At 43.9% G+C, this 14,348-nt stretch overlaps 1 protein-coding gene across 4 annotated transcripts in view; it reads left to right on the forward strand.

The window, feature by feature from the left end:
* AMOT (angiomotin) overlaps positions 1–14,348 on the forward strand; it is a 77,619-nt gene that overhangs the window by 36,974 nt on the left and 26,297 nt on the right. For 3 of the 4 annotated variants that reach the window (XM_019487831.2, XM_014607228.3, XM_014607229.3), the window contains exons 4-7: positions 5,697–6,150; positions 8,087–8,231; positions 9,811–9,903; positions 13,564–13,709. In XM_019487831.2, coding sequence (XP_019343376.1) covers positions 5,697–6,150; positions 8,087–8,231; positions 9,811–9,903; positions 13,564–13,709 — 838 coding nt within the window. Of the gene's footprint in view, positions 1–3,663; positions 3,764–5,696; positions 6,151–8,086; positions 8,232–9,810; positions 9,904–13,563; positions 13,710–14,348 lie in introns of those variants that run through there. The other variant, XM_019487832.2, reaches the window with a different exon arrangement.

A 14,348-nucleotide genomic window follows, 5' to 3' on the forward strand; every position in this document is an offset into this window, starting at 1 on the left:
GATGGAGGTTCAGTTGGCAAGTTTTCCAGTACAACAAAACAAGGAAAATGTGTCTTCAAACATGTATTGGGAATCTAGTGAGGTTACTTTTTAATCAGAGGAGCTGTGCAGAGAAGAGAATTCCTTTGCTAACAACTGCTGAAACAGTGGAACAAATATAAGACTAAACTTTTAGCTGCTAATCCATAAATTATGGAGCCCCCCCCTTTTAAACAAACTGTCATTAAAACAATAAGCCTTCTGTTGCAATTAAACATACTACTGCAGAATGGATTGGGCATTTGAAAAGTGCACATCTTTTAAAATGGGAATGCTTTCTGGATGCCAGGCAGGGGCAATGAATGGCTCTGCAGCCTCTTTCTGGAATGACACAAGTTTTTTGTTTTTTTTTTTTCCTATTAATGCTGTTTTCCATGCAGTGGTGTATGCATCTGTCAGGGGTTGGGGGGGAGGGAAAGAGAGATTGCCTGCCTTACTATATGTAAAGGAAACAAAGACCCTTTTTTCTGTTGTTAAAAACTCCACCCACTTCAGAGGGTTTTTTCCCCTCATTGTTCAGTGGAATCTGAGGGTGACCTAACAATGCGGTCAGATGAAAACTTGTTGAGCAAGATAAACATTAGGGAATTCACAGCATTCTCATGATTCGCCCTTTGAGTCTGGGAAAGGAATGGCTTGCATGGTGAGTTCCAACCAGTCTGCAAACAGTTTTGCCTCACCTGCTTTTGGGTGGCGTGAGTGTGGCAACATGTATATGTTGCTAACGGTGTTGCTTGAAAGTAAATATTGGACCAGCCAAGAACCCAGACTGACATTCCCAGGCTGTTGTTTGGAAGTTGTAAGAATTCAGTAAGGGCAAAGTGAACCCCAAACTCCGCAAGCCTTATTTTCTCCTTAGTATCTCTGTTGCACTTTGGTGTTTGTAGTGAAATATTTGAGCTTCAGGTGCCGTCTAGGGCTGCTGTCAACAGGGCCCTTGCTGTGGGGATTAATCCCATGGATTTTGGTGGGACTGGTTTTGTGACGGGATTACTAGAGAATTGGCCCCATAATTAGCATATCTTCTGTACACTGCATTTGCCTCTCCTGCTTGTGTTGTATCAAAAGCAGATGATAATCAGGTATGACTAGGAAGTAGAACATAAATGCTTTGGTTAGGTTTCAGCTATTTGATCATGTGAAGCCTGCTCATTTTTTGTGGTTAATGTTTCCAAGTCTGGGAAGGGAGGGCTGTGGGAGAAGGGAAGAACCATACTGCTTGAACATGACATAGGCAAGAGGCGGGAAAGGAGAGGCTGAAACGGGCATGGGATCTTCTCTGGTCTCTTAAAATATACAGGTAACCCCCGCTTAACGCTGTTTCACTTAGCGCTATTTCGCTCATTTGAAATTAATACCTGATTTCACTTAGCATTCAATGAATTGTTGTAACCCTTGCGGTCACCATCTTGGGGCATTAAAAACAATTGCGGTTGCCATCTTGGGTCATCAGTAACTTTCAGTTTTGCTTAACGCTCGTTTCACTTAACGCTTGTTTTTTCAGGAACCAATTAAGAGCGCTAAGCGGGGGTTGCCCGTATTCCCAATTCCATGGATTTCTGTATGGGTCAATGGATGCAATGCATGCAGCAGTCAGGCCTTTCTTTGTTTGCTTGGTGTTCCTATTCCTGCCCAGTATATCAAACCTCTGTGCCTTCATGGCTGCAATAGTACATGACCATTTTAGTAGCAAGAATGCTGACCCAAAGTGCCCAGTCTGCACTATCCTATATGATGTGCCAGGGAATGGAGGGAAGGAGAAGTTCTTTCAAGATATGGTCTTGGAAGCAACAAAGCCTTGAAGGTTGGCCTTCATCTTTAGACTCTCTTCTAGGAATTCTTTCACTTGTTTTTTTTCTGCACATACAGCTTCTCATGTCTCCATCCTGGACAAGTGTACCACTCAATTATATGCTGAGTTTACATTCAATAGAAATTATATATATATATATATATATATATTATTTTACATAGATTGTGAGCTCCTTTTTGAGTGTTTGGATAACACCTAGAACATAGTGGGTGGTTGTGTGAAGCAATGCTAGTCTTATTACTATAATAATTATATAATGATTATAATAAGTCTTTTATAATAACTAGTTTTAACACTGCAAAGCTATGTGGATAGCTGTAGTCTTTTATAAAGGGATGTTTCTCTTGAATGCTATTAATAAAAGTATGGATGGCTCTGAAGTGTCAAATAACAATTTGGGCTTCAAAAACATCAAGAATTCAGCTTTAAAATTGTGAAGTTTACATTGTGAAACCTCATACATTTTGTTCTGTGGTATTTCTTTTCTGGTTTCTAAGCCTCTAGAGTTCACTCAGGTCTGATTCTCAAGCTTGTTTCCATAATTAGAAAGAATAGGAGACTTGCATCCTTTTTTAAAAGTGGAACTGTGATTCTCACATAATCTGAGGAATCCAAGAACTGGAGTCCAAGGAAAACACCAAATATCGTAAGATAAAATTGTGAGACTTGGCAACACTGAATGCCACTTTGAACTTGTATATGGTGTTTTCCATATAGAGGTTTCAAAGCTTCAGTAAGGTTTGGAAATGTTATGGCTAGTTGTCACGATTAGATTATGATGAAAGTATTTAAAGACAGGTGTATTCCACCCCCTGGATTTTACAACTGGTATCCAAGGCACTTAGAATTAAGGACTCATCTGAAGTCATTCATCTAGCCAGCATCAGAGCAGGTAATACAACCAAATGTGTCCAGCTTCCAGGTCATGGGTTGAACGCACAAGACCAGAATGATTTTAAAAGGTTATTTATACTCATTGTGAAGACCTGTGCAGCAATTTGTCGTCGTTTGGGAACTCACCTGCTTTCGGTGCTTGTTTTGCCTGCCCTCAGGCTTCAGGTCATGGGAGGTAATGGTAATACTCTTCCCGAACTTTACTCCCCCCTGCAAAGTAACGAGAGGCTTTTAATCAAATACACGGCACTGACATTGTAAACAGAGTTGACATTTCCATGACCTCCATTAGGCTTGCAGCGTTAACCAATCACAAGGCTGAAAGGCAGGCAGGTGGCGTGTGTCGGTTATGGTTGGGGCTGCCGGCTGTCTGCAGACTCGGGCAGACGGTGCTGCGTCCGTTCACGCTTGGCAGGTTTTCCTCTAAGCACGAGGGCTGCTCCTACTGTCAGTCAGCAGAGGTTGGCTGTCACAGCGCGGTTCCTCTGGAAAGCACCGTGACATCAAACAGGAGAGAATGATGTCACCTGGGGACTAAGTTCCAGGAACCGGTGAATTCGAAAGCAGCAAAATTAGATCTTAATGTGCCGTGGCAACTTCATAAACAGAGCTGAAAGTTATCTACATCAGCAACATGCTTTTGCTTCTCTTTGGCATGTTTTCAGTTTTCTGTGAGGTATCAGGGCTCCTTTCAAATGAACGCAAGGAGCTGCACCCTCCTCCTCTTGGTAGTGGATAGAGCACAGGACTGGATGGTAGGAAGATCCAGAGTTTCTCTCTTGACCGAACCACTGACTCAGCGAGTGACCTTGAGCAAGCCACTAGCACTCTTTTTGCCTCGGATTTAAAGAAGAGCCCCCTCCCAGCAGAGAAACAGCCAGGCACTGCATCTGACCAGGACATTCCTGAGGAAATTAATTGCACATCTCCTCTCTCCCACCAACCCCTGAGAACCACATGTGGCATCTGACCTCTCCTGGGGAAACACATTCCTTGCAATAATGTGGCTGGCAACGAGTAAGTACCATAGTCATTAGAGGGTGGAATAAAAGAGACTGGTACTTTGCTGAAGCAACAGGGAGTTGTCTCTGGCCCTGTGTGTAGGGAACTTGAGAACCAGACTAGTGGATTTCTGACCCAGGGTCCTAGTAATGACACATAACAAAAGCAGCTAGTCTTGTGTGAGCAGGGATAAAGTGGTGAATGTTTGTCAGGAGAGGCACAGGATGTGTAACCCTGAGACGGTCGGTCCTGTGCAGAGGCCCACAATGTGTGACCTCTGAAACATCTTGCCAGCAAGATGTGATTAACACAGACGTTTCCTTTTTGGATGAGTACGAAGAGTTGATGCGTTAGTCCGTTCAGGACAGGAAGGCCAATGCCTAGCACTTGTGCATCCTCTGATAAGTTTTACATGTAACCCTTTAACGTCTAATCCACAGGAGCGCTGACTGTGGTCAAGAAGTGTTGCAGCTGGATTGGAGTTTGAGACCAGGCCTGGTGAATTCTGCAGTGCAGCAGGCTCAGTCTAGCTCCTGGGCCTGGTGTGACCATTCCCCATGAGGTTTCCGATACCTTCAGCAGTGCAGGGCAGCAGCATAACAGGTGTCTTCTGCTTAGCTACACCCGATAGAAGATAGCAAATCCATTCCAGCTGTGCTTTTGAGCTGCAGCAATTAAGGGTTCAGTTACATCAGAAGAATTGGAAGACTGTACAGAATAGTAAATAAGTGCTAGACTGCACTTGTGCCAGGGCCAGTGTCTGTATTTAGGAAGAGCCCTGGGTTGTAAATATGTCCTTGGAACTTCAAATGTAATTTCAGGAGGACTCTGCGCGTATGTGAGGAGGGAATCCTCCTGTTTCCTCACCTTTTATTCCCTCCCACCTACCCAATAACACACATCAATATAACCTTATGAAGATTTTTTCCTCCCTGACAGGGCATGGTCCTGGGTGTAGCTGCCAGTGCTTTTCCACATGCCAGTAAGTGGGGACCGTGGGAGAACAGAGCTCTGACATTCGCTCCTCCATGGGTGAGCGGACAGTAGATCTGATAGTGATAGCAGCTGTCTTGTCCAGCACAACGGGAACAGAACCAAGAATCTCCAGAGTTAAAACCCTGACCTGCTACATCTTGAGTTAGAGTTCTCCAGCTGTTCCCACAGCTGTGGTATCCTCTATGGATTGTGTGCAGAGGTAGATCTGTCAGCACACTCCCACCAGTGACTTATGCTTGCATATTAGGGTGTTGGGAGCAATAAAGATGCCCATTACCCAGGGCTGAGAAGACTTCTGGATCTGTATTCTAATCCTAACTTTTAGGTTGTCTATCGCATCCTTTTACCTCTTTCCTTGGGCAAGGCTGAGGGTCATTAGTTGGCATTTTGGTACATATCAGCCAACAGCAATAAGCAAGACTTTAGCTTACTCATTTAAATCTGTATCCTGAATTTCAGAAGGACGTTCTTTGTTGGCAGGGCTTTTGCCGTGGAAATAGTGCCCTTAGGTACAGCCTGACCCAGTCCATTCTGAACTGCCCTCAACTTAATTCAATTTACTTACAAAAGCAGGGAAAAGTGAACATTTAGAAAATAGTTTCTTCTGCAGTTTTACAGATTTGATTGTTAATACATTGCTAATGTGTTGTAAATTGCAGTCATCCCTCTCGATCAGTGGATGAAGTGAGTATCAAGAGTTTCTCTTACTGCCTCTGTATAAAATGTACTTAAGAACCATTAAGTTTAGGTTCTTTTTCTCACAGCTGCTTACTGGTTTTGGAGTCTGTTATGCAAACATTTTAAATAGGAAAAAATGCATGTAAAATCTTGCATGCTGGGCATCCTATCAATAGTAGCTCTATGTACATGCATTCATCACCTCACTGTACTGTTTGGTTCATATGTAATTATCTGCAGTGCTTCAGCTGAGCTTGTGCTTACTATTTCACAGGCTAAACCCCGATGTACAGATGCAGTTACAGCAGAGGCCACCTCATCATCACAGCCCAACTTCCTCCTTAACGTCCTTGGGATCTTTGACCTTACTACAGTCTCCACCACCATCCAGACTGTCTCCTTCTCAGCATCAGCAACCCCTTATTTCAAGCCAGGGAGACTCAGGCCTTCTACCACGGACCCAGCCACCATTCATGTCAAATCAGGTCCATCAGGGAGATCTTTATCGACTATGTCAACCTATTCTAGGCCAGCAGCAGCAACAAGGAGATTCCTACTCACTGATGTCAAGAGCTCAGCAGATTCCCTCTCCTTATCAGCAGATGCAAGTGGATCCTTTTGCCATTGTTTCCAGGGCCCAGCAGATGGTGGAGATCCTGTCAGAGGAGAACCGGTCCTTACGGCAGGAGTTGGATGGGTGCTACGAGAAGGTAGCAAGGTTACAGAAGGTAGGTGTTGCATAGCCCTGAAAGTCTTCTCTGCAATTAAAAATCACTCTCCAGCAAATGACTGCAGCTGATTCAAGACATTAGTTACCTGCTCTAGAGCTCTTCATCCAGTGTCAGTGGTATCTTCAGCTTCATCACACGATAGCATTCTGTTGGCCTGTATGCAATGAGTCAGTGGCCTCAGTTCTACTCTCAAGTAGGCAACTGGCCACATTTCAGTTGGCAGCCTCATCAGCTGCCTTGGAGAGGCTAGTGGTTTGGGCAGTTTTCTCAGCTAGAACCAGGACTGTGAGACTGCTGCAGGCTTGATGTTCTTATTATATTTGAAAGGTTTAGATATTGTGGTCATGGGAGCTCTAAAGATCACATAGGCCAACAACTGAGTTGGTCCCTCCAAAATTGGCTGACTGGACAGTGAGAGAAACTTGCACAGCTAGTTTCCTGTGGTGTGCCCATGTGTCTAAAAGAAATTTGGACATACAAGGTTTTTAAGGTATAGCTTAAACTCCAAACACAACACAAGTAATGTAATCCTAGTTGTCTCCGTGGTATGAAGCTGATTGTTTGCTTCATTAAACAAGAGTGCACAACACTTGGCATCAAGCTGGCACATACATTTTCATAACTCTTTCTAGAATTGTCAGTAATACTTGCACCATTGATGACGCATAAATGTTGACAGCGGGGAGGGATACAACTCGGAGCTATTGCTGGGCGCTGGCTCTGACTGGGCTGCAGGCCTGGACCCCTCCCTCTGGTTAGTGCAGAAGTTGCACCAGGCCCCACTGCTGCCAGGTCTTGGCTCTGGCTGGGCTGCAACCCACCATCGGCCCAGAAATCTGTGGGTGGGGGGGGAAATATACCCTCCATGTTCCCCCAACGTATTGCCAGTGACTTGCACCTGGCTGTGCCATGATAGACTCACAGAAAGACTTGTTGTCTAATGAGTTCACCAGCAATTAGAACATAGACCTAGTGAGAATTGCCTTTACCCTGGAGCTGTAAGGGAGAAGTTGAGCACTGATTGTAGTTTAGGTGTCTGTAGGCTTTGAACTGTTCTCTGACCCCTAAACAGCCTGTGGGGCCCTAGCAGTTCCTGGCTGTTACAATGCTCTTGCTTTTTGTTCTGCATTTGAGTATTTCTGCCCACCAGTTTGTTTCCTATGTGACTTCTGTTCAGGTTGGTTTGTTCATTTTTAGGAAGGTTGTAATGAGGGAAGTGATTTAGTGAAATGTTTGACAGCTTCCTGATAACAAAGGAACTCCCCTGCTGTCCCCTTACCCAGCTGACTCCTTGCTAAAGATAGAAATGGTGGTGTCTGCTTCTTGGTAGATCCTTACTGCCACAGTGACGTGAGACACAGCCAGCTTGGGTTAAGTGGAAGTGAATTATTTTCTGTCTCTAGTGTTTAACTCTTTCCTTCAGAGAGCAAACTGGAGGCTTTACCATACAAGATAGATGGATTGAAGAAAGCATATTTATTGTTAACAAATCTTCGTTCTGAAAACTGAAGACCTAATGAGACTGAACCCTTTTTAATTTTCTAGACTATACTTCCAATTTTTCAGTGCCAGCTCTGGATTGTTAAGCCCATAAATGAATGCAGTCTAGTGAATCTCATCAGTAAGTTACAACCTGATATTAGTATTTTTTGGCGCAGCTTTATTTGTAAGTCAATTTTCCTGCACTAATGAAAAGTGGTTAGAGCCAGGGCTTGGACGACTTTATTCCTTGCTCTGTGAGATCTGGGATACACTGCAGTTTACTTTGGCCATAGTTTCACCTCCTTGGTATATGGATGTAATCATGCTTTACCTCACTTGAGGCTGAAAAATATTTATTCATAAAAGCACTTTGAGACCCTAGACAGAAACACATATCTTAAGTGCCAGGCATTATTGCTGATTAAATTGCATGCTTCCATTTCCACTGTAGCTGGAAACAGAAATTCAGCAAGTTTCAGAGGCCTACAAAAACCTAGAAAAGTCCTCCTCTAAGCGGGATGCCTTGGAAAAGGCCATGCGAAACAAGCTGGAAGGAGAAATCCGTAGGCTTCATGATTTCAACAGGGACCTGAGAGGTAAATGCATACCATTTCCTCATGTTGTACTTGACTGGTGAGAGTTTTGCTGCTGGACTCACTTGTGTTGGCTGACACACTTACAGAACATGACATGATGCACCAGGTATTCTCAGCTGTCTAGGGTTGTCAGCAAATGGCTGGGACTGTAGAAAGGCGAGGTTTGGTTGATTGCTGCAGCATCTGATTTCCAGCCTCTTTAATTATAAAGGGGGGGGGGGGGGGGAAATCCAGCTAAGCCCAAACTAGGGCATAACATTAGAATTATTTCTCATGTTATAGCTAATAAATAGGGGTGCAGATATAATGATTTTTTTGGCTGATACCAATGGCCAAAAAAAGCCAATTGCTGGTAATGTCAATTTTCCTTTTATCAGTGCTGATATATGAACTGATATATTGGTGCATCTCTCTGAATAAACATTTGAAAATATAATTGAAAAACACTCTGCTGACTGCCCGTTCTGCATGGTCTTTTTATCTCCTATCTGGCAACCCCTTCACACTGACTTACAGACTGTCCACTCTTCCTGTAGTTTCTCAACACTGCTCATCAGTGGAAGCAGCAATTCATTCTGGTCCCCACTTTTTTCCAAGAAGAAAGCATCTATTTCTAGCTAAAAAGTTGTAGTAGTGCAATGGCTGGAAATTGAGACTGGCATTGAATAGGGTTTGAGTCTAAAATGACAGAGAGAGAAAGCCAGCTGTGTTTTTAGCGGCATGCAATCAGAATAATTCAAACTGCTTTTTCTGTAAACACCTTCTAATTTCCCTGAATATCTTCTGCTTTTGCTGTCCTTTCAGCCTCTAATTGTTTAAAGCCACGATTCCTTGGTATCAACAAGGAAGGAAGTGTTTTGAGTTCCAGCCTAAGACCACACAGTGCCCAATATTAAAGCAAAAGGTTTCATGTAAGGGTTGTAATAAACTAAATCAGATATTACTAGCAGTTAGTTAATATTTTCATGGATTGATATAATCTTCTGTTAGAGATCTAATGAGACAAAGATACACCTGCAATTAGGGCAGTTAATTTTTCTGAAGTCAGATAAGGCATCAGAGACATTAGTGACTTTTATTTTCCAGCTTACGTTCCTAAGATTTAATGGAAGCCTTAGAGAGAATCTCTTAATTGCATAGACAGGCCTTCTAGAATTCATACAATAAGGGTATTTTCTCTAGGTTTCTCTAGCCCTCTTGTATAAGCTTCCCAGAAAATTATAGAATTCTATGGAGCGATTCAGTACATCTGTAGAAACATTTTAAAAAACCCACTGCCTCTTACACATTGTTTTTTGGAATAATTTCTATATCCTTTTTTGTTTCATACCTTTAGAATACACCAGAATGTTTTTACAAGAGTATTATAATCAGAACATTCAAAACTATCTGCAAATTTCATGAAATTTCATTTCCCTCCGATTTCAAATACTTCGGATTATTTAGAACTAAAAGTGCTGAGCACTGAACTAGTTTTTACAAGTGTCCCCAGTGGATGCAACTTACAGAGCAAGTTCAAAAAGTTTTCCTGAAAGCTTTTCATTCTTTGTTGTTTCTCCTCTTTAAAAAAATTCTGCAGAGCGTATGGAGACGGCCAACAAGCAGCTTGCAGAGAAGGAATTTGAGGGGTCTGAAGACAATCGGAAAACCATCTCTCAGCTCTTTGCACAGAGTGAGTCAGACATTCACTGTGGTCTAGCTAGTAAAATGCACCACTCAGGTAAAAATGGAGTACTGTCATGCACCGTAGAGAGAGGTAGTTAGCTGTGTTAGTCTGAAATCAGGCAGAAAGTAGGGTATATTTGCACCTTTATAGACTAAATTGGAGATGTGTAGCATATACTTTCATCAGGAGAGTGCTTACTTCATCACATGCAGATCAGCCTGTCTTATCTTGTGCTCAGCTATTGTGGTGAGGAGGGCCATGTAAGGAGGTGATAGTCTGAAACTGCTAGTGGAAGAAGAGGTTGAATTCAGGATTTCCCTTCTATCAGTAAATAAAATTCATTGAATGACATGTATCCAGTGGAAAGATTGGAAAACAAGCACCATTCATCTGCTTTTGGCTCATATGCTGCTTTTTCTGTAGGTTTCTCTAGCCCTAGGCAGGGAGGACCTTAAGGACTTCCACTGTCTACTGAGTCTGCAACTCAGCATCTATTTTGTGGCCTGAAGACGCACTTTGTGTCTGTCCTTCACAGTTGGGCAAGAGTGTGGAGGATGCTATGGAGGAGCTGAGTTTCAGCAAGGGGGCTTTACATCCCCTTAGCTCTTTCCTCTCTACTTCTTATTGGCACGGTTTTTTCTGAAGTCCCTCATTGATGCATTTGGTTCAGTGAACAGGCCAGTAAGTAGGACTCAATAGTTTAAAAAAAATGGGGTACTCTGTGTAGCTGTCTGGGCAGAGATACTTAAGGGTCATGACTTCTGTCCAAAGCAATGGATCCACCACAGGGCAAACCAAAATTACAGGTAAGTGATTTTTGCCTTTCCCCTGTACTGAAATATCTTGAGGTTTATGACAGTGAGTCAACCCTCTTCCTCATTGCTCAGCGCACTCCACCCTTCTGAAAGAGCCCACTATTCTCCATTATATAAAAGATAACGCTATAAAGTTGAGGGGGAAAAATTGCCACAGGGAAATGCATGTTCCTCAGATGTAGGTTGCAGAGAGACCCTAAAATGGAGGGACAGGGCAGTGCACCACATGGGGGAGAATAGAAGCTTTCAGTGAGCCCCTTAGTGCAAGCAATAACCTCAGCTCATGGAAGTTCTCACCAAAGTTAATAGCAAAACTAATCAACTTTTACAGCAGCAGAATTCGGCTACATACATGTCAGTTTGTAGGTCACACTCCTCCAGGCCTGTACAAGCAGGTAGTTTAATACCAGGCGGCAATACTGTATCCCAGTGCTGTAGGAAAGGCCCATGCCACCACTTACTGTGCCTCAGGGTTTCTGCCTGCAGAAGCCAGCTCTAAAAGGTGCAGTCAGGTCTCCCCACTTGGCAGAGGCTGATCTGGGGATATGCTGAGTTGGCAGTCTTCATCTTGGCTGCTCTGGCCAGGTTCCCACTCTTCCTTTGCAACTACTGTTTGGGCTTTTCAATCCTTTTGCAGAGAAGAGTTTGTAGTTGCTACGTGCTGTTAGGGCTTTGAACTTGGCTCTTCCCGGCAGAAGAAAGGCAAGGTAACCCCTGTGTGCAGCCAGGAGCTGGTTCCTGTTTTTCAAGCCTTCCACTCCTTGTCCTCATTCCTTTGTCGTGGGATATTACGTTTTTGGAATGCAGTTTCTCTGGTGTCATCAGTGCTGGGTGTAGATTGCTCTGGGGAGTATTTCATAGTTATATATTCAGTAGATGAGTTAATGCTACCATTGCAAGTGGTTTGCAAGAACTGCTGGGAATGGCAGCAACTCCACAGAGGACGTCTGCTCTGCATTCCAGCTTTGCTTGTGGGCTTGCTTACATGTTCACACTGGTTTTCCATGTCCTTATGTTATCCCATTTATTTTTACTAAAAGAAGTTGCTTTGTGAATGGAAATGCTTTAAGGCACTCTCAAAGTCCAGGTGTTTTGTGGATGGCAGCTTTAATGGAGCAGACATGTTGCATTGAGTAGATTCATCCTTATCTAGTCTAAACTCCATTGTCCCTATGTTGAGGACCTCCACCGCCTACTGAGCATGTGTGCATGCATGTATCTATACTTGCTCCTGGCCTTCTTGGTAATAGCTAAACCTGTACACCATCCATTACGTGACATGATATTTTCCAACGTAACAGATCTGCTCAGACTGCAACATGAAAGAGTCAGGAATGGTATGAACCTCTCTCTAGAGGTCTGAGGAAAAAATATGCATTAAATTGTGTCAAAGAGCATTTCCTTCCTAAGGAGAGAAAAATTTAGAAACTTGAAGCCCAACATCTGGCATCTTTAGGTAACAGTATTGCTACCATTGCATTGCCCCATTGCTAGCAGCATGATCTTGTATTTGGCTAGTCACTGCACTGGGGACTAAGAAACCAAGAAATAGCTCAACTACATGTCAGATTGCTTCCTGAATGTGAGGACTAAGAAGGACAATTAAAATAATCTAGTCCAGCCTTTGACACAGCATAGAACCTGGACTGAATTTCTGCATCAGGCATTGGCTTTAAAAAATTGACAGGGGGGTTTTCAGTACAAGTGCGTGGGTTTGTACAAAGCTTTGGAGAGAGAGAGAGGTGACTTGTGATCTCGGAGTACAGGACAGTCTAAGCACTGATGGCACAGGTCCAGAGGTCTTTACCTGGAGGCAGCAGAGAAGAATTTTATTGCTCGTCCCTCATCCCTGGGCCAGTCAGCATGGTGCTTGTGTGACAGTGATGCTGACCCACCAGTAAGTCATTATTGAAAACAGGCTTATCATGGGGAAGTGAAGCAGAAAAGCAAAGCCTTGCAATAAAATCAGACAGCTCCATGATGCACCTTTGCTATTGTCTACTCGCTAACCTGGGATGTTACCAGCTTCTAAGGATATCAGCTTTTCTCTGACTGATTCTGTTAGCTACAAATACAAGGCACTGTGTCCCAGTAGCTGTCTAGCTACGTAGGGTAGGACACAGCCTAACTCAGGGGTGTCAAATGTATGGCCTGTGGGCTGGATCCAACCCGTGGAAGCACTCTATCCTGCCTGCTGCTATGGGAAGTTGGGGTGTGGTTGCAGGGGAATGGTCTGCTACAGAAAGGCAGACATTGGCAGGAGGAGGGTGAGCAAAGGCCATTGCAGCCCTACTGGCTTTCCATCCACTCCACCCATCACCACTGCCATTGTCCTGTCTCCTCAGCTGTGAGCCCTGCCACCATGTCACAGGGCATACAAGAACGGCAGCAGTTCTGGTTCTGGCACAGGGCACGTTGTGGGATCTGGAGCTGTCTCTGCTGCGGCCATGTGCCCCGTGTCTGAGCTGGAACTGCTACCACCACTGCCCCTGTGCATCCTTGCCTGGAACAACCCCATGCCATAGGCTGGATCAGGCCCAGGGTATGGGGTGAGTTTGACACCTCTAACCTAACAGAGCCTATTTACTGAACAGTCCCTCTTTTTCATCTCTGTCTGTAGTGCTCTCTTTGCCCTCTTTCTTCCCAGAGATTCATCTGGTATTAGCAAAGGTCCCATCTTCCCTTTGGGCAAGTGGTTGCCTGTGAATGCAGATAATGGTACTCAATGGCCTGGGAGCTCCTGTTTACTGTGGAATTTATGGGAATGTCCCACTCACATGAGTCCGGTCAGGGAAAGCTCTGTTCGTTTTGAGATCACATCATGTTTCCCACTATATTTTTATATATATAGATAAAGAAACACAGAGGGAGAAGGAAAAACTGGAGATTGAACTAGCTGCTGCACGCTCCACTAACGAGGATCAGCGGAGGCACATTGAGATTCGAGACCAGGCCCTTAACAATGCGCAGGCCAAGGTGGTGAAACTGGAAGAAGAGGTAAGCTCACTGGGGGAGTATGTCTGAGCATAGCTCAGTGTGTGTATTAATGAAAGGGAATGGGCAGTGGTTCACCCTTTGCAAAATGAGTGAGAAATGTGCTCTCTTTAAGAGGTTTAATTTGCACTGCATTAAATTGCATTGCATTGGTTAGTTACACTGGTTCAAAAGGTGTTCAGATAAGTTGCAAATTTATATTTGCTTGGAAAAACATTCTTCATTCTTTGGGCAGCCTCACTGCGTTTGCCTCTTGTCTTCATCATCTGTTAAAACAGGTTTGAGCTGAAGTCTCAGATCCAGTTATCCCCTGAATTTGGCAGAAATTCAGATCTGGACTTAGTCTTATAAATAATAGCAAGTGAATTCAGCTCACACATTGCCAAGAGTTCTGTCAAAGCTGTGTTGTGAGTAATGTAGCTCTACAGTAACTGTTTTCCTCATTCGTATGGGCTGGGTCAGAGCCTGGCTGCTTTCTCCCCCTCCTCTTGCCAGGGAGAAGGACAGGGACCTGTCTTTTTCCCTGCTTAGCATGGTACATGCCTTATTCATAGGCTGTCTCTTTGACTTTCACCTCTCTCTGCCCATTGTCATAGCATCCATCCTTCTTCCTTCTGCCCACTCCTTCCCCTCACTGATTCC

This window comes from Alligator mississippiensis, chromosome 8 (genome assembly GCF_030867095.1).
Source record: "Alligator mississippiensis isolate rAllMis1 chromosome 8, rAllMis1, whole genome shotgun sequence".
In the NCBI taxonomy this organism is placed as follows: Eukaryota; Metazoa; Chordata; order Crocodylia; family Alligatoridae; genus Alligator; species Alligator mississippiensis.